The sequence below is a fragment of the Ovis canadensis genome, chromosome 13, assembly GCF_042477335.2.
Source record: "Ovis canadensis isolate MfBH-ARS-UI-01 breed Bighorn chromosome 13, ARS-UI_OviCan_v2, whole genome shotgun sequence".
Lineage (NCBI taxonomy): Eukaryota > Metazoa > Chordata > Mammalia > Artiodactyla > Bovidae > Ovis > Ovis canadensis.
In genome coordinates, this window is record NC_091257.1 from 76,388,692 (window position 1) to 76,408,628 (window position 19,937).

Here is a 19,937-nt window from a genome sequence, read left to right on the forward strand (position 1 = left end):
ATGTTGTACTTTTAACTGTATAGTCACTAACTTCCTTTGATCCCTCTAAGAACCTTATGAAGTATAAATAGAGCAAGTAATTTAAATAACCATTCTGAAAGTTAAGCACAAGGAAGTTAAGTGACTTGCCCCCAGAATCATGCTGGTAGTTATTGGCAAAATTGGGAGGAAAGCCTTGATTTCCTTTTGAGCTTATTAGTTTTCTGTACTGTGCTGGTTTGAAAAACTTGCCTTTCATATTTTTCAGATTCATCCAAATATTCTGGAGCAGCTGTGGCTTTCTGACTAGAAAGGCCTTATCTTAAATCTTACATTTTCTTTTCTATTAGGTGCCCAAGTTCAAGGCACATCCTTTGCCTCACTTTGACACCATTAACCTGCCAGAAAAGAAGGTGAAGAATACCACCCAGGTTGAGCCATTCTGCTTGGAGACTGACAGAAGAGGTGCCCTGAAGGCACAGACTTGGAAGCACCAGGTGGGGATGGGGAGAGCAGTTAAAATGTGAATTGCTTGACTGTTGGTTTGTTACAGTAGGTAGACCCGCTACACCAGCCTTCATCTGGGAACTGACATACTGGATTGTTTTAGGGACTCTTACTGTAGATCTCTGAGGGAGATCAGCTCTGGGATTTCTTTGGAAGGAATGATGCTAAAGCTGAAACTCCAGTACTTTGGCCACCTCATGCGAAGAGTTGACTCATTGGAAAAGACTTTGATGTTGGGAGGGGTTGGGGGCAGGAGGAGAAGGGGATGACAGGATGAGATGGCTGGATGGCATCACTGACTCTATGGACGTGAATCTGAGTGAACTCCAGGAGTTGGTGACAGGGAGGCCTGGCGTGCTACGATTTATGGGGTCACAAAGAGTTGGACACGACTGAGCGACTGAACTGAACTGACTGACTGTAGTCAGGGGTCAGAAAACTTTTTCTATAAAATATCATATATTAAGTATTATAGATTGTATAGGTTACATATGGTCTCTGTCACATGTTGTGTGTTTCAACCCTTTAAAAATATAAAGACCATCTTTATCCTAAGGGCTGTACAAAAGACATTGCAAGCTGGATTTGGTCTGTAAGCTTAAGTTTGTAAGTGATCATCTGGAGAATGTGAGAGCTGATAGACTTTTTGTGACAGGAGATTCTTAAAGACCTCATCTATTTCGTCTACTAGACTTGCTCATTAAATATTCACTTTTTTCTGTTGGTGCTTTGATAAGAAACTATATGATAAAAATAGATTCTCAATAGAGTATGTTTTCTCAACATAGTGTGCTATTTGCTCTTTATAGATGATCGGTGATTTAAAACAGTTAATAGGTTGTTGGCTGGTTTAGTTGGGATCTAATTCTGCCTTGTCTGGAAAAAAATCTCCTCTGAATCTCTAAGTTTGTCAGTATTAATATTATCTCTTATTTTGGAATCTGTCCAAAAGGGGCTCTGGCTTGATCTTTGTAGAAAGTCACCCCTGTTGCAGCCCAAGAGATACTATTGATTAAGTTACTAAGTCTAGGCCCCTTGTTGGCACTGTTCTTTAGGAGAACTTAGGGCTGTTGCTTTGAAAGCAATCATGACATAGAATATGGGGGTATTTTCCATAATAAAAAGATTTTTTAAGTTTTTCAGACATATATAAAAGAAAGAATAGTATAATGAACTTCCATGAATCTGTCACCGTGTTTTCTAGTGCTCAAAACATGGAAAATCTTACTTCTTCTAACTTTCTACCTACTCATCTCTATACTGGATATTTCTTCCTACACAAGATTATTTTGAAGCAAATCCTAGGTGCCATCTCATTTTATCCAAAAATACTTTAGTGTGTAACTTTAAAATGCAAGGATTAAAAAGTTTTCACAACTCCAGTGCTATTATCACACTTAAAAAGATTAACAGTAATTTCTTAATAGTGACAAATAGCATTCATATATCCCCTATCTCTCATTTTTAAAACAGTTGAATTGTTCAAATCAGGATCAAGAAAAGGTCCATATTTTATATTTGTTTGATAAATCTCTAAATCACTTTTCATCTATAGGCTGCTCTATGTGCATTTTGTACGTTGAATAAAAGGGATTGTTTGTCCTATCTAGGTTTTACAGTCTGGATTTTGGTCATTGTGTTCCCATGGTATTGATTAGTAATTACTTGCTGTCTTTATAGATGAAACAATTCAGAAACGTTCAAACTTGAATAATTGAGGTGGTAGTTATGGAAAGTTGGTGGTTGCTTAGCTGACAGATTTTCTTTCTTACAGCTGGACGAAGAACTAAAGCAGCAGAAAGAAGCAGCTTGCTTCAAGGCTCGTCCAAACACTGTCATCTCCCAGGAGCCGTTTGTTCCTAAGAGAGAGAAAAAATCCATTATCGGTAGTATTTTATGTGTTCTTGAGGGATTGGGGAAGAATTGTGAGACTTCCTAGAACTGAGTTGTGTCAGTACAATGCTGTGTCAACCAGAAGCATTTGCGTGTAGAGATCTAGCATTTCTTCCTTAGATCTTTGTGGAATGTAGCAGAATAGTGTCTGGGAGGAAGCAGCTGGCATTTCAACAGTTTTACTTCCCAGCTCAGAGAGTAGCAAGTAAGGAGGGAAGAGCTAGGACTTCTTTCTAGACTTCACCCTAAAGCTAGTCTTAGAAGACATTTGATTCCTTTAAGAACTGAGCTGCGTTTCTAGAAAAGTGGGATTCTTCTCCTAAATCTGTCTCACAGTCACTATGTAGTTTTGAGCAAGCCACTATCTATATGGGTCTTGCTTTTCTCCTAATTAGATGATTTATAGGGGTCCTTGCTGCTGCTGCTGCTGCTGCTAAGTCGCTTCAGTCGTGTCCAACTCTGTGTGACCCTATAGATGGCAGCCCAGCAGGCTCCCCCGTCCCTGGGATTCTCCAGGCAAGAACACTGGAGTGGGTTGCCATTTCCTTCTCCAATGCATGAAAGTGAAAAGTGAAAGTGAAGTCGCTCAGTTGTGTCTGACTCTTAGCGACCCCATGGACTGTGGCCCACCAGGCTCCTCCGTCCATGGGATTTTCCAGGCAAGAGTGCTGGAGTGGGGTACTATTGCAACCCTGAAAATCTGAGGACTTTTTGTATGTGGTATACTTCACCTTTCTCCCCCTTGGGCTTCCTTTGAGCTCCGCCTTTCTGTTGCCATGCATCTCTGTACACTTGCTGGGTCTATGGGGCTAGGGTTCCGCAAGTCATGCTTGTGCACCAATATTCTCTCTGTTTCTGTACTCAGAGGGCCTTTCTGGTTCTCTAGTTCAGGAACCTTTTCAGCTGGCGACAGAGAAGAGAGCCAAGGAGCGGCAGGAGCTGGAGAAAAGAATGGCTGAGGTGGAGGCCCTGAAAGCCCAGCAGCTAGAGGAAGCCAGGCAGCAGGAGGAAGAGCAGCAGAAGGAGGAGTTGGCCAGACTACGGAAAGAACTGGTAACTGGGCAGCCTAGGTGCTGACTAACCCATGATTGTATCTGTTTTGTTCATCTGTACCTTGCCTTGTTCCAGAAGGGATCTAAGGTGGCCTCCAAGGATGCATCAGAGATGAGTGAAACTGAGAAGTCACGCAAACCAAGGGTGGTGACAAAGTTGACAAGTGAACGAGGCTAAAGATGTTTATATTGTGATCCATGGATCTCCTAAGTTTATACTATAATTTTGGCCCTTTATGGGAACCAACCTGTCAGTTGCAAAACTTACCATCGAGAGATAGAAACAAACTAGTTATTTAAAAAAATACATTTATCTTTGATCCTAGATTCAGTCAGAATTTCTTCCTAAAGAGAACATCGCATGCTATGCCAGTGCACAATAACACATTTGTAGGACTTTTAAAAAAATTATTTTTGGTTGTGCTGGGTCTTCATTGCTGTGTGCGGGCTTCTCGTTATGGTGGCTTCTCGTGTGGCAGAGCATGGGCTCTCGGCCCATGGGCTTCAGTAGTTGCAGCACTTGGGGCTCAGTAGTTGTGCTCCATGGCGTGTGGAGTCTTCCCAGACCAGGGATCAAACCCACGTCCCTTGCATTGGCAGGGGGACTTCTATCCACTGTACCACCAAGGAAGTCCCAGGACTCTTTATTTAACTTATTTTTATTATTGCCTTCAGGCTTAAGGAATAATAAGGAAACCAATGTGTTTTACAGTTAGAATATATAGGTAAGGAAGGGCATGGGAATTGTGTGACAACTGTATTTTCATTTTCCTCATAATACTTGATTCAGATCCCTTGGAGTTATAGTGTATATCAGTCCAGGTGACGTTCCATGCTATCACTAGATAACGATTTAAATATTAGTTACCCAAAAAGAAAGCTTAATTCACTTTAAGGACCCTTTCACTAAGACTGTAGTAAGCCACATGAATTGCATTAATGAGGAACGTTTTAGATGGAACTTCAAATGCTTAGTGTAATAAAAGGATGACTATGGAAATATATGTTATTGAGATTCTGTCTAAAATAGCTAAGCCAGCAGTTGATACAGCTGTTAGTAGAGGTGACAATGCCAAGGAAGACTCTAGGGACAAACTATTAAAGGGGTAGCTTCTTGACAAAACCAAGTTACCGTTTGCTGATTAGATGAAAAAATACATATATATAATCCTCAGTCCAGATACACTCAGAAAGCCAGTCTCAAGTGTTTTGACTTTTCTTCACTGCTTGAGTCCTGCCTCTTGTGTTTATCCATATTGTAGCGCTCTTTAGTAATCTGGTTTGATTCAGGGTTAAGAGTGGATGGGACCATGCCTTCTCCCAGCAACGCTTCCTGGTTTTTTATTTGCTTGTTTGTTTGCTTTAAAGTCCATACTTTTGGTGAATATTTAGACTCAGTAAGCTTAAGATTGTACTCTGACAGATTCTTAAGGTGTAACTCCCCTCTGATGCAATTGAGTACACCCCCATTATACTCCAGTACTGAACAGTCAGACTGGTGATACATGCACTCTGAGGAATCCACCAAGATCAGAAGAGAAATCTACCTGGGGAACATCCCTGGTAGTCCAGTGCCCTCCAGTGCAGGGGGTGAGGGTTCAGTTCCTGGTTGGGAAGCTAAGATCCCGCATGCCTCATGGCCAAAAAACCAGAATATGAAAAACAGAAGCAATATTGTAACAAATTCAATAGTTTTAAAATGGTCCACATTAAAAAAAAAAAAAAAACTTCAAAGGATAATAGAAATGAAATCTACTTGGGCTTCAGAGCTCTTAATGCTTTGCTGCTAGACTGTGTTGCCTTTTTCCCCCCTTCTCTTAATTAGTGACTGGGATGTGCAATACTATACAAAAATGTTCTCAAGAAAAATAAAAACACCCGTAAGTGTAGTTCTCTAACATCCTTATCAATGGTAATTACATTTTTTTCTGCAGGTACACAAAGCAAATCCAATACGAAGATACCAGGGTGTGGAAGTCAAGTCCAGTGACCAGCCCCTGACTGTGCCTGTCTCACCCAAGTTCTCTACCCGATTCCACTGCTAAACTTGTCTTTGAGCTGCAGACACCATCTGGGAACCTGAGCTGCTTTTTCCACCAAACTAGGAGCCACCTTTGTCATGGGGGCATAGAGAGAATCCATTTCTCCAGGCTTTTTCCTACCCATGCCTTACAGAGCATGCCTGACAAGTGTGGACTCCCAACTTCATTGAGAGTTGTTTTCCTATATTATTGTGGCTAATAATGAGACTCAACTCATGTATGTCTCGACCAGACTCTTTGGAACCATCAGTATGGTGGTTGACCTTCAGTATGGACCTTAATTCTGACTAGAATTTAAGCCTCTGTATCAGCGCAGTGTAATTTCTATTGCCCTTATCCCACCTCTCTTTTTCTATTTTAATCATAAAATAAACATAGTTAAATACTGAGAGATTTAAGTTATGGATTAAATGGAACCATCAGATTATTTCCTCTTCTCTGCAAAAAGAATTTATAGTTAAGGGGCCCATCACTATGAGTGGGGAAGCCTCATGAACCACCTGACAAGGAAGAGACTTGACTGACCAGAACCTCACAACGGCCATCAGCCGGCTTCAGGCAGATCTACTGTTCAGGCAGATTCTTCCCTTGTTGGTGCCTGTGATAAAGGAACGCTGAGCAGTACGTGTGTTAAGTCTTCCAGTGACCTGGACTGGAATAAAATTTGTTTTTCCCCTGTCTTCCCCCAGCCCCGATTTTTTGTTATTTGGTGTTTCTACATCTGTTGAGCCCCTTTAGAGGTCACATCTTACTGGGGAAGTGGCTACTTTGAGAGGAGAGTCCAGGAGCTTTTAAAAGCATAGGCTCTGTCCTTAAAGGAAAGTGCTCTTTTCTGTCCTGTGTCAGAATCCTTCCATTGTTTGTTAACTCCCTCCTAGGAATGACTCTGGAAACCCATTATACCTTCAAAACGGACTGTGCCTCCTTCTCCAAATGTGTTTTTTCTCATCTGGTAAACTCTTCCTTATGAAATCTTTCTCATAAATCTTTCCTTGACCATGTGGTCTCATCCAGTAAGGATGATAACTTCCTTCTTTGTGCCTCCCAGATGTTTTTTAATGTATATATCTCTAGTAGAACAGGTAAACCGAGGAGTTTCTTGGACTTGTTTATAAACTAGTAGAGATGTAGATAACTAAAATTGTTATTCCTTGAAGATAAAAATTAGGGTAATCATATCCATGGTCCTTGTATTCTGTTGGCACAGAATTTGCTAGGTTCATGTGAAATAGTTTATTTTCTTTTAGACTTGATATCATTTATGAACTCTTACTCTGTACCAGTCTTAGTTCTGTGCCATGAGTTAAAGGCTGTATCCATATTCTGCCGAGGCCAGTCAGTCCTAGGCAGTATATTGGACCTATTTTATATTCCTTTTGTTTATTCATTCGGTGAGCATTATCTACAGTCCATTGCAGATTTAGTGATGGGCAACAAAGCGAGCTGTGATTTGCAGATCCCTGTGTCTCCTGAAGGCCCACAGACTGATAACACAGTGCAGTTCTTTTGCTCGTTTCCTAAAGATCTGTGGTGTGTGGTTCCATAACAACTTGGGTAGTTCATTTTTGAAAGATTGATTTGGTGCTAGTTATATATATGTTGGCATTGTTCTAGTCTCTGGGCATATAAGCAATGAACAGAAATAGAAGACCTTGACTTTTTGGAGGTTACCTTTTAGAAGGGAGACAGACAATAAACAAGTAACTGTCCTCTTCTGTCAGGTGATAAATGTTTCTCTGACTGCTGTGTGGAAAATAGACTGAGATGGGGATTTGGGGGGGAATGTGAGATTGGGAACAGGAAGGAGAGGAGGTTCTTGCTGTTGTCCAGGTGAGAACTGGTAGTGGCTTGGGCTAGAGTGGTAGCAGTGGAGGTGATGAGAAACGGTGGGATTCTGAATGGATTTTGAAGCTGTAACTGATAAGACTTGCTGACTGATTGGACATGGAAAGGGAGAGAGGGTAGAGAAGGGCGTTCAGGTATCAACCTCAAACAGAGATAGAGTTCTCCAGGCCTTGTGCTGTGAAAAATCCAGTTCTACCGCAGTCCTTGTATCTCTTGTGGATTCTCAGGGGGTGAGGAGGACTTCTGTTTGTTTCTTGTCACCTCTCAGGTTTTTCTACCTCTATTCATATGTTGGTCCCCTCTCTGTGTTTGTCCTTTTCGACTTTTCTCCTTCCCGTGTATCAGCAGTTCTCTTAACAGTTTACTATCGTTTATATAGTACCATCTAAAACCATTTTTTCATATATGTTGTCCATTTATTGTTTCAGTTTCAGATAGAAGAATAAATCTGGCGCTCAAATTGAGAATTTTAGAGTGTTATCAAGAATTGTGGTGGACTTATGGGATTTTTCACCCCGTTTGCTCCAGCCTGGATTACCCTCTGTAGACATACCCACATCAGGGTGGTAATGTGTGACAGTCTCTTAGAGACAACAAGGAGGGATTATATTACTTCAGAGCAAATAGCTTTTCAAATTAGGATGCCCTTGCTTCCCAGAATTTCCGGCTGGCTGTCTGTCTCTTCTCATCACCGTCCATCTAGTATTGAATCCTTTCTTTTGGACCACCTCACGTGACCTTCATTTTTCTAGTAAAGCCTCCCATTTTCCCTGAAAATCAAACTACTTTTATTTTACAGGGAAATTTAGGTTCTATTTTATCCTTCAGGACTTGTCCAAGAGGGAGCTTCGCTTTTAATACTCAAGCTACCCTGGAATTTTCCTAAACAAAGAACTGGACCTCTAATAGGAATTTACTGAATTCTAACTGAGAAGTCTTGTGGCCATACTTGGCTTGGCAATTTTGTAAAACTCCTAGCACATGTGTACATGCAGATTATTGGAATTCTCACACTTTCTGGGAAGGACTCCTGTTTTCAGTGTTGTTTTGACTTGGTCATGGTTTCCCATTGCTAATAGTTTTACACTAATTAATACAAAATTATTGTTCACTCTTAATTTGATCGTTTTGTTCTTGTGTGATTGCTTTATTGCCATTTTGACTACTGTTTTATTCCTTACCATTTCTTTTCCACAGAATTTTGTCCTTGGAAAGTGGAGCTTAAGTGGTAGACAGGCTGCAGTGGCATTTGCTCCAACATTTAATGGAGATAAGTCTTGTACACACATAGTTGTCTTACAAGATGGGATGTGACTGAGTAACAGGAGACAGAAAAAATGCTGCAGGAATTTAGAAATTCTTGTCTGAGGTGAGATTGCCATTCCTAAAGATGTCTCTCTTTTAAGTAAAAATTATGAAAGTAGTACAGTCATCCCTCAGTATCCACAAGGATTGGTTCCAGGACCTGTGGATTCCAAAGTCTCATATGAAGTGGGTGTAACCTATGTATATCCTCCCATGTACTTGAAATCATCTCTAGGTTACTTACAGTACCTAATACAATGTAAATGGTTGTAAATACAATGTAAATGGTATGTAAAAAGTTGTCCCTATACAGCAAATTCAAGTTTTGTTTTCTGGAACTTCTGGAAAATTTTTTTTTTTTTTTTTAAATTTTTGATCTGTGATTGGTTGAATCTGCAGATATGGAACCTGTAGTTTCAGAGGGCTGACTGTACTGCCTTTTGGAAACAAAATAGTACAAACTGTATAAAACATTAAAGTCTCCCTTACTGTCCCTCCTCCCATCCCCTGAGAGTTACCCATTATTAACAGTTGTGTATTCTTCCAGAATGTTTTTTATATACACACAGTCACAGAGCATCTTTTTAATAATAAGATGATAGCCGTATGCATTTGCCTTTAATTTATTCTTTGAAGGTTATATGTCACATTATTCAAAATTCAAAAGCTGCAAAGGTATTTAGTTCCCCACTCCAGGTATAGATGGTACTCCAGGTTTGTGTCCTTGCAGAGATGGCTTCAGCATGGATGTATTCCTATCTGCTTTCTCATTTTTCCACACATAGTATCATAATTTACACTCTGCACCTTGCTCTTTTTATAATGTATTTTGCGTTGGGTGATGTGACTAAGAAGGTATGAACCTTCTTAGGAGAATCTAGTGTGATGAGGAGGCACACCTGGAGTGGGGTCTAGTTCTGTGTGACATCCTGGCCAAGTGACCTGATGTCCCAAGGGCTTGAGGTCAGGTCAGCAACACCTGGCCTTTTAGCTCTTCATGGCTTCACTGAAACCTTGACAGCTTATTGGCCTGAGTATCTGGTTAAACCTGTGTATCCTCTCTGGTAAATCTTGTTACGCTTCCTTTTCAGTTCCCTTCTGAATCTTGCCTGCTGGGGAAGTTCCTCATTGCTGAGAGTAGCAGTTAAAAAAGCTGTCAGCCACGTGGCTGGGCTCCTGTTTCTGCACAGGCAGGCTGAGTAACAACTTGGTGGTGTGGATCCAGGTAGAAACTGGCCAGCATTCTGATTCTGCCTTGTAGCCTGCTGGGATGCTCAGTTTAGACAACATATAAAGTTTCCTGGATACAGGACAAACCCAGGCCTATGGAAAGAGCAGGAAGGTTAAAGTGTGTGGTACTTTGAGCAGTGACGAAGGCTTTGGTTACTTTGAGCAGTAACCAGGGAGCTGACGTGTTTGCTTCAATGCCAAGAATTCCAGGACAATTTGTTATTCGACCAAAGCCAGTGTAAAGTGAAGTCACTCAGTCGTGTCCGACTCTTTGCGACCCCATGGACTGTAGCCTACCAGGCTCTTCCATCCATGGGATTTTCCAGGCAAGAGTACTGGAGTGGGTTGCCATTTCCTTCTCTAGATGATCTTCCTGACTCAGGAATCGAACCCAGGTCTCCCACATTGTAGGCAGATGCTTTACCGTCTGAGCCACCGGGGAAGCCTGGGGGCATATCTTTTCCTTGTTTTTGTCTTCTTGCATACCCATTCTATTCTCTAGTGCTGTGGTGAAGATTGGTGACATCAAAAACAATGTCTGATGCTGTTTGCTATTCTCTTTCTTGCAAGAGAATAAGAGGCAGGGCTCTGGTCAAAACACCGCTCTTATGTGCTGAAGGTATCGGCTTCTTGAAAGGGCTTGGCAAATGCTAACATACTCCAAGAAACCATGGTTGGAGGGGCTTAGGAAAATCCTAGGTTTTATCAGGAATTATTTTGCCAGATTAAGCCTAGCCTGAGGGCATCAATTACCTTCTTTCTTTTTCTTAAAATTTTATTAAATGGGAAATAAAAACTGACCTGTCTGATCTGCCAAAACCCAAGTAGTTATGGGACTAGTATCCCAGAACCTCACAGGCAGGTGTGTGACCAGGTTAAGAATTGTTCATCAGCTTGTTTCAGCACTGGTAGTATTCTGGAGAAGGAAATGGCACCCCACTCCAGTATTTTTGCCTGGAGAATTTGTGGACAGAGGAGCCTGGCAGGCTACAGTCTACAGGGTCGCAAGAGTCGGACATGGCTAAGTGACTAAGCACACACACACAATATTCTCAGGGCTTCTTTTGGGAGCCAAGGTGGGTGTTTTTCAGTGGGTCAAATATATAGTCAGTGGTTATAAATTGTTATTTGAGAAGCATTTTGGGGCAGCATTATCAAGTTTGCTGGTAAGGAGCGGTGAAAAGCCTGAGTCTGACCTGGCACTGGCATACTCCACTCAGTGTCCCAGCATACTTTCTTACATACTCTTTGAATTGTCTCTATACAAAAATCTCAACTGGATTTTGCAGTGTTTTTCTTTTTAAAATTGGGATTTATTGTTTATTATATACAATTCAGAAAATACCTGGTAATGGCAGGAGAAAAAACCCATGGTCCCATCACCCATGTTGAACACTGCTGTTTCCATGTATAATCTTCTCTTATAAAAATTTTTTTCTACACTGTAGTGGTTTTCTGTTTATATGTATTTTTTGTATTCTGATTTTTTTTTCAGAGTAGTAACTCAAATATTTTTCCCGTATTATTGCATACTCTATAAATACCAATTGTAATAGCAGCATGCTGTTCCATTGTCTTGAGTTTACTTCTCCCCATTGAAAATGTTTGTTTTGCAAAAGATTTTTCTAGGCTATTTATAAGACAGATTTCTTTGTCCCCCTAATGTATTATATCTATCTCTAAAATTTAAATGGCTGTTTCAAACTACTTAGTCAATCTTTGTAATTAAAATGTTCAAAGGAAATGTAAGTCCCTCCCAAAAGCATAGTTAATGACATCATTCTGGCATACACGTTTGCAAATTGGAAAGCTCCTTTTGGCTGACATGTCAATGTTACTGGCACTGGTGCCCAGTGAAAAAGTTTATTGGCCCTTAGCAAAGCCTTTCTCAAGAGAATTCTAGTTATGCTATTTTAAAGTTTTGAAACTCTGTGTCTTAAGACAGATTTACCCAGTAGATTGTCTCAAAGCTGTTGAGATTTGTTTTAGGACCGCCTTTGTCTTTCTTAACTAGCTGGGCTATGATGGTGTCTTTTAGGAAGAGTAGAGGCAGGGAATATAATCTCTCTTCTGGCACAGGCACACTGGGTGACCTTTAAAAAGGCACTCTGCTTTTCTGGACCTCAGTTTCCACATCACTTCAGTTTCCATATCGTCAAAGAGGAGATTGAATTAGAAAGAAAAATAAGGTTCTTTCCAGCTTGAATATTTTCAGATTTTTTTCCTAGGCAGTTTGTTTTAATCACATTGGCCCTGCTTTCACATTTATATTTTTCTATAGTCAGCTGTTCAGTCACTGCAAGAGGGCTCTTCTAGCAAGCTCCCTGCCCCTAGATTTCCATTTGGACTTCAGTGAAGTATGTTGGAGACCAGTGCTCTAACTCGTTGAGGACTTTCCAAGGGTTGTTCTGGAAGCGGAAATCTAGCCCAGATCACACCAGGGGACTAATCTCTGAATAATGTCCTCTGACACACACACATATTTTCTGATGTTTCTCTTGACCTTGGAACTGGTTAGAGACAGCACAGAATGCTCAATGAATTCTAACAGACTACAACAAGGAAGTCCCTCCCACCCTTGGCTTTTCCAAGATGTAAGCTTCGCTAATTGTTAGCGGCAGTTTAAGGATATCACCCTGCCTTGCTGCTCTTCTATTTCTCTCTGCATAATGTTTGTGATCAAAGGGAACTTGGATGGATTTGAGATAATTGTCACAGAATTCTGGAGGAGTACAAAGTTGTTTAGTGGAGTGAATCCTAAATTGGGGGTTGGGAGAGCAGCTTCTGATTTTGTGGTCTTGAGCGTGTCATTTGCATTTTGTGGGTCTCAATTCTCCATCTTAGAAGTTTAAAACAACATTTCCAGAAAGGACCTTTTCTCTGGCTCCATGAATGAGAATTTGCTCCTCGCTTGAAAATGACCAGAAAGCACCCTGGGCCGTCATGGTGACTGGCACATTGGGCACTCATTCATCCCTGTGTTGGCCAGCATGATTCAGTGTGACCCTGCTTGAGTTGTATATTCAATATGAATTGTCCGTATGTGTCACCAGAGGCCCCTGCAGTTTACCCAAAGCTAGCATCCTGACAGGACAGGGCCAGCAGCTACTAGTCAGCCATAAGCAAGAGAGGCAAGGAAGTTTAGTCGAGCTTGTAGAATCCCACTCTCACTGGTCTGGAGGTTGATGTCTACACTGTAGCCTCCGTGACTCTTATTTGCACATTAGCCATTTTCTCCCTTGTAATTGGTTACTGCAATTATAGAAAATGAATACGTGAAGCAACATAGCAGGTAGGAGTTGGGAGGGGTTGTCAGTATCTTCCCACCTTCACTAAACAACTTTTGTTCATCTCCCTAGCTATACTGACCACAGGGTCTTTGTGTTTTCCTCACACATACCGAAACACTCCTACTCGGTGGCCCCAGGAAAATGGGTAGGAATTGACAGGCTTGAAAGCTCAGCCACTAGAGTTGGGGAACTTTTCTCTAGGGTGGTGGTCCTCAGGCTGGCCTGGAGACCAGCAGATCAGCATCACTGGTACTAGAAATGCAAATTCTTCAGCCCCCTGAATTAGACACTGTGGACATGAAGCCCAGCACTGTGTTTTAACAAGCCCTGCAGAGAGCTGTGGAGAAGGCAATGGCAACCCACTTCAGTACTCTTGCCTGGCAAATCCCACAGACGAAGGAGCCTGGTAGGCTGCAGTCCATGGGGTCGCTAGGAGTTGGGACATGACTGAGCGACTTCACTTCCACTTTTCACTTTCATGCATTGGAGAAGGAAATGGCAACCCACTCCAGTATTCTTGCCTGGAGAATCCCAGGGATGGGGGAGCCTGGTGGGCTGCCGTCTCTGGGGTCGAACGGAGTAGGACATAACTGAAGCGATTTAGCAAGTAGCAGCAGAGAGCTGTGAGGTACCCCCAAGGGTGAGGACCACTGTGTCAGCAGATGTTGTCCTAGTGGACAACAGAACTCCCAACTCAGCGTTCCCTATGAATCAGGAAATCTGCAGCCATTCTCTCCTGTGACCCTCAGTATCCAGGCCAAACCTAGAGCCCATGTGGACAGCAGGAACATGCCTCCCCTCTAAGCTCCCTGGAGAGTCACATTTGTGCAGCCTGTTCATGTTACCTAGGAGAGCTGCTGAGTTTGAGTGTTTATCTCCTTAGCCAAGGCTCCGTTACCAGAATAAAGATGGAAGGAAGAATGCTTTTCCATATGTCCTTCCAACAAGTCATAAGACAGATGAGGAAAACTGAGGCTCTGAGTTTAAGTTACTATCCCAAAGTCACACTGCTGGTAAGTGGCAGAGTCAGAATTTGACCCAGGTCTGTGCCCTCAAGTGCCTTTTGCACCACACCAGTTAACATCCCATGAGAGGATGGATGGACATTTTCAGGAGCTCCTGGAGGACAGGGCCTAGCTCTTTTGGGAGCCAAGTGACACTGGATCAAAGAGCCCCATGGGTGAAGAAGAGATTGTTTCTGTCACCCACCATGGCCAGCAACTGAGGACTTTGGAGCAAGCTTGTGGGCTGGAGCCCTCACTGAACTTGATGTTGCTTGTGGGAACTTCCTGCTACACTTCCCAGAAGCTGGGAGCAGGCGGGGTTCTCTCCTCAGTTTCACCCAGCAGGCGTCTCCTCAGACCAAGCCGGATGCTTGCGTTCCTGTCCGGGATGCGGCAGCCGGTCAATTAAGTCACAAGCCTCAGCAGACCTGAATGATAGCCAGCATGGTCGAAGTGCCAAGTGAGTGCAGCCAGAAGGTGCTTTGCCCCAGCCCACTCCTCATCCTTTATTTGAAACCCCCATTACCATCCCAGATGGGACCCTCTTCTCCCAGCAATCTCTCAAGAGCTCATCACGCACCCCCTGGCTCATGTGGTAACCCAGTTCAGCAGACGGGCCTGGAGAGTTATAAATAGCTCAGGGGTAGGCCAGGAAGCCAACCGGTGCACCAGGACAGAACATGCATTCCCCGCTTTTGGAGCCACTTCCTGGGATCGTGTGCCGGCAGTGACTCTTACTGCAGATAAACTCCCAATTCCTCTCCTCTCCAGGGTGTGCACTCTGCCCTTGAGTCTTGCTTCCTTCTGTTTGTGTTTGTCCTCCCGCCCCCATGGGCCCTGCCTTTGGAGGGCGGTGCTTCCAAGTCTGCTTCTGGGACATTTCCTGTTCTTGGAACAGCTGCACCAGCCTGGGGTACCCTCCTGCTACATGATCCTATAGGGAGGTATCCAGTGGCCATGGGCAGTTTTCAGATGACCTTGTTCCTCTGACGTCATTAGATGGCTATTTTTGGCTTTGCTGTTTGTGCTGTAGAGAAGTTGGGCTGGGATGGGCGAGAGGGAGAAAGCATGAAAGAGGGGTCAGTCTCGGTTTCTCATCGTCCCAAAGTGGGAGCGTTTATACTTCAACATTCACAGAGCACCTACTGCATGTCAGGCCCCGCAGCTACCAAGTTGTGACACAATCTAAGTATTCTTCACTCGCCCACAAATTCACTGTTCACCACTTGGTGGTGTGGAACAGTGATGATGAGTGAGGGCTCTGAGCCTGATGGCTTGGGTTTGAATTCTAGTCCCAGTGGAATCCCACATCTGAAACCCTGGGCAAGTTACTCCTCTCTCTGACTCAGTTTCCACTTGGAAACAGGACTGATAATCGTATCTACCTCATAACGTTACCATGAAGATTAAAGGAGTTCACATCTGCGTCTGGCACAGGGTAAATGTACAGTAAATATTAGGGGCTATTATTATTAACAGAAGTGCCACTCTTTGTACTGAGTCCTTGGGATATAAGGTTGACCGACATGGTCCTGATCTGTTCTGAGCTGGCACCTAGTCCCTAGAGCCCCAGGTACTGGGGCAGGGCACGCAGCCAATACAAGTCAGAAGGGAATACCTGCCGTGTGCACTGCGAGACCCTAGCTTGTGGGAGCATTCCAGGGAAACAGGTGAAGTTCTTGCCCTGGGAGAGCCTCAGAGCAGTGTTTTTAACTCTGACAGCACGTCAGAATCTTCCAGGCAGGTTTGAAAAATAACACCCTGAGCCCCACCTCCACATGTGCTGCTTCAATGGTTTGAGCTCAAGAGGGGCTCAGACTTTAGAAATCATGAAAGTTCTCCAGACTTTCCCATGCACATCAGGGTTGAGAATACAGCCCAGGCTAGAAGGTTGTGTGTCCTGGGAGTACCCTGCCGACTACCTCAGGACTGCCTCAAAGGTGGCCTTCTGACTCGTGGGTTCTCAAATTTTAGGAGTGCGTGAACACCCCCTGAAATGCTGGTTATAAAGACAGATTCCTGGGGCCCCAATTGAAGGAGGCTTCATTTTAAACAAACTCTAGGGCCTAGGCACTGAGAAAGCCTGCCACAGCCATATCTTCAGCTGAGAAGTCACTTGCGGTCGTCAGTCCCCAAAACTGTACCTCTGAGACCCCACAGTGTTTCATATCTCATGTGTAGCTCTAACCATTTTCTGTCTTGAGTTGTAGAAATCTGTATATTGGTATCTTGAATTATTTGTCGCCTAAGAGTTACAAAGTCATTTCAGAAATGTCTCAAAATCCAGACAAAGCATAAAAATAATCTCTCCTCCCACACCTGCATGTATATACGTGTATATGCATATATATCCCCCCAGATATTTTCTCTACAAATATTGTTAGCAACAAAAAGAACCCACTTCATGAAGAATTTTGCAGTCTTTTTTTTCCCCAAAAAATGTACTATATGGTGATTCTAGAGCTTTTCCTCACCTTCATCTCTGTGTCCCCAAAGTGACCAATTTAGTTCTTGCCACAGAGTAGGGCTTCCCTGGTAGCTCAGATGGTAAAGAATCTGCCTACAATGCAGGAGACCTGGATTCCATTCCTGGGTCAGGAAGATCCCCTGGAGGAGGGCATGACAACCCACTCCAGTATTCTTGCCCTGGAGTATCCTAGGACAGAGGAGCCTGGGGGGCTAAGGTCCATGGGGTCTCAAAGAGTCCGACAGGACTGAATGACTAACACTTTCACAGAGCAGAGCACTTAGTAATAATCTTGGCAATAAAATTCTACAGTTCTGGGTTGAACAATGAGTGTCATTTAAACTTCCAGAGAAATCTGCATCTAGTTGGTCACACAGAATGTCCATAGATCTCTGCTTACCCACCCTGGAGGAAAGGACTGCGTCTGCGGTAAGGACAGCAGCCTTTCCAGAACTGTCCCTGGGGCCGAGAGGTACTGCTAAAGCCCCAGGCTCAGGGACCCAAGATGGGAGAGGGCAGAAGGAAACAGCCCTTAGTTGCTCCCATATCAGGACTGGAGGGAAAGTCGTGAGGAGAGTTGGCTGCGCTCTTTGGAGTCAGAAAGGTCGTTGCTCAACTCCCTGGATTTTCCATCACAGCCGAGCAGGCAGAGGGTCAGGCCGGGAAATGTCTCCTCTGAGCCGGTCCTTTTAAAGCCTCTTGGCTAAATCTGTTTCCTCCAGGAGCCAGGGAAGCAGTGCCCGAGTAGAGTTAACCCCTCCACGCCCAAGGAATTCTCGCAGGGGTGGTTGAGCCTGGGAGCCCAGGCTTCTGGAATGCAGAGCCTTCCAGGGCAAGAGGCCTAAGGAGCCGTGAACTCTGGCTGGAGAAACCTTCTCTCTGGCCTTGTTAAATCCAACAGGCATAATTGCATCCTCCTGACCTTAATTCCCCTGGCGGGTTTAATTGGCGCTGGCATTGCCCCACTTCCTGTCCTGCCACTGTAGAGGCGGGGGTGGGGGCGTGCATGGCTGCACAGCTGGTGCAGGGTGGGAAAGCCCCTTCTTAAGGGTGGGCAGGGGCTCTGGCAGCCCCCAGGCAGGTGGAGGAGGTTTCCCCATGCCCCACCCCTGTGCCTCCCAGGGAGCAGCTGGCCAAGCTGAGCTCAGCCCTGGTGGGTGGATGGGCGAGCAAGCTGCAGGCAACCCTGTGGATTCAGAAGCAGGCCAGGCTCTCGTCTCAGTAGGAACATGTATGGAGAAATCTGCAGGGACAGATGAGCCTCCACCTGGGGTGTCCACGTGATGGAGACCCCACAGTGCAGCAGGCACTGGGCCAACCACTCTACATCCACGTGCTTGCTAAATGCTCCCAGCCATCCCTGGGAGAGAAGCAATGGGACAGAGTAGTTATGAGCTGGGCATTGTGTCAGGGGGTCCAAACCCAACTCTGTGACTTTGCCCTGTGACTCAGTTTTCCTGTCATATCTGTGAAATGGGGATGAAACAGCTGATGTTTATATAGCACTTAAGTACCCACGCGCTGTTCTAATGCTTTATGTACATACTTCCCCTGTGATGAAGGGGCTCGTCCTATAAATGAAAGACAAGAGAAGGCATTTGCCTAAGATTTACGGTCACTAATCAGAGCGTCACTGCCCAACCTCTTCAGCCACTGCTCAGCAGGACTGTGGTAAGGATAGAATGAGGATGGGGCCTGGCCCACTTGGTAAGAGTTATTATTTGGGAATCATAACAGTAACAAATGTAGCCATGAAAGCCCCTATATTGTCCCAGCTTGGATTTTGGTCTCAAAAGGTGGCTGTAGATGTGAATCTGGGTGATTCGAAGTTCTTCAATAGCTGTGTGACTCTAGGGACAAACCTCACCCTCTCTCAGCATCAGTTTCCGCATCGTTAAGAGAGTCTAGCACTTGACCCCTAGAGTCCCTCGTGAAGATCCAACAAACTGAGCAAAGCCCCTGGCAGAGCCCTTAGTGGCCCTTCATGGGCACTCACTCAATAAATGATCAGTACTGATAACCACAATCATAATGAGAAGACATCAGCAAAGGCCATCATGATAGAGTAATCCTACGAATGTGGTCCAGAGCCTTGGACTCAGTTATTCATCAGGCACTGGTTGGCAAGTGCACTTTGTGCCGGGGACACGTGTGAGCATCATAGAGCCCCTGCCCTCGAGGGGCTCTCGGACAGTGTCACTGGTGGGATCAGCCCGGAACTGAAGGAACCAGAGGAGGGAGTCCAACATTTCAAGCTAAACCAGAACATGCTGTGGGGACAACCAAATAGAGGGCCAGGGGTCCATATTATAGGCACAGACAAGAAGATTTCAACCTTCAGAATGTTAGGAGGCCCATAAAACTGGTACCCGGCAGGGAGCCAGGGTGAGACACAGTCTGGGAAATTTTAGGCAAGAAAGAGAACTCTGAGCCATAAAGAAGCACATTTCTGGCCCAGCTCCCTTCCTTGAAGAGTGACTTTTGGCAAGTTACTCTGGATTCTGCCGTCTTCACCTAGAAGACAGGTTGAGATCCTTCACAGAGTTATTATCAAGGTGATGTTTTAAAACAATATGGATAAAGCTAATAGGCAATCAAAAAATGGGAGCTCCCGTCTTTTTAGGGAGCCTGGGTTCAGATCCCAGCTCAGCCCCTTCCAAGCCCAGTGGCTCTGGGTCAGCTGCTTAACTTCTCTGTGCTTCAATTCTGCCATCTGTAATGGTACCTACCTCACTGGGGTGTTCCAAAGATCACATGAGTGAACCTACACAGGAGCACTTGGAACAGGGGCCAACACACGTGGCAAGTACTATATAGCTGCTAGTATTTTTGCTTCCTAGAAAAGGCAGGCTGTCAGCTAGGAAGGAGAGAAATGGAATAGGGGAGGCCAGGTCAGAAGAGGAGGACAGGCTGAATAAAAGGCAGCAAGTTGGGGAAGGGGCTCCAACTCTGGCATTTGCTAGCCTTGGACTGACAACCCCAACATTTTCTCACCTAAGAAAGCATCATTCATTTTGAATATTAATCTGTTCACATAATTTTAGGTTCAAATAAAAAAGTAGAAGAGTGTGCAGCAACATCTTTCTCCCACCTCTGGCTCCCAGTTTCTTAGCCTGTCAAAGAAAACTTCGTGCCTGTAAAGGGAAATTGTATATATTGTATGTTATGTTCACTATTATAAATTTCACCACCTTTTGTGCAAATGATAGCACCCTCTACATGCTGTTCTGCACGTTGCTTTTTGTCCCCCCATTTTGTAGGTTGCTTCTTGTCAGTTCACTCACAGCTTTTTCCATCTTTTTTACAGCTACACAATTTCCTAC

The 19,937-nt window shown here is 44.1% G+C and overlaps 1 protein-coding gene across 11 annotated transcripts in view; it reads left to right on the forward strand.

The window, feature by feature from the left end:
* Positions 1-5,862, forward strand: part of TPX2 (TPX2 microtubule nucleation factor) — a 55,683-nt gene extending 49,821 nt beyond the window's left edge. For 6 of the 11 annotated variants that reach the window (XM_069548273.1, XM_069548274.1, XM_069548275.1 and 3 more), the window contains 4 exons: positions 330-476; positions 2,261-2,372; positions 3,245-3,432; positions 5,366-5,862. In XM_069548273.1, coding sequence (XP_069404374.1) covers positions 330-476; positions 2,261-2,372; positions 3,245-3,432; positions 5,366-5,476 — 558 coding nt within the window. In that variant the 3' untranslated portion in view covers positions 5,477-5,862. The remainder of the gene's footprint in view (positions 1-329; positions 477-2,260; positions 2,373-3,244; positions 3,433-5,365) is intronic. The other 5 variants (XM_069548280.1, XM_069548281.1, XM_069548282.1 and 2 more) reach the window with 1 other exon arrangement.
* Positions 5,863-19,937: the final 14,075 nt, after the last annotated feature.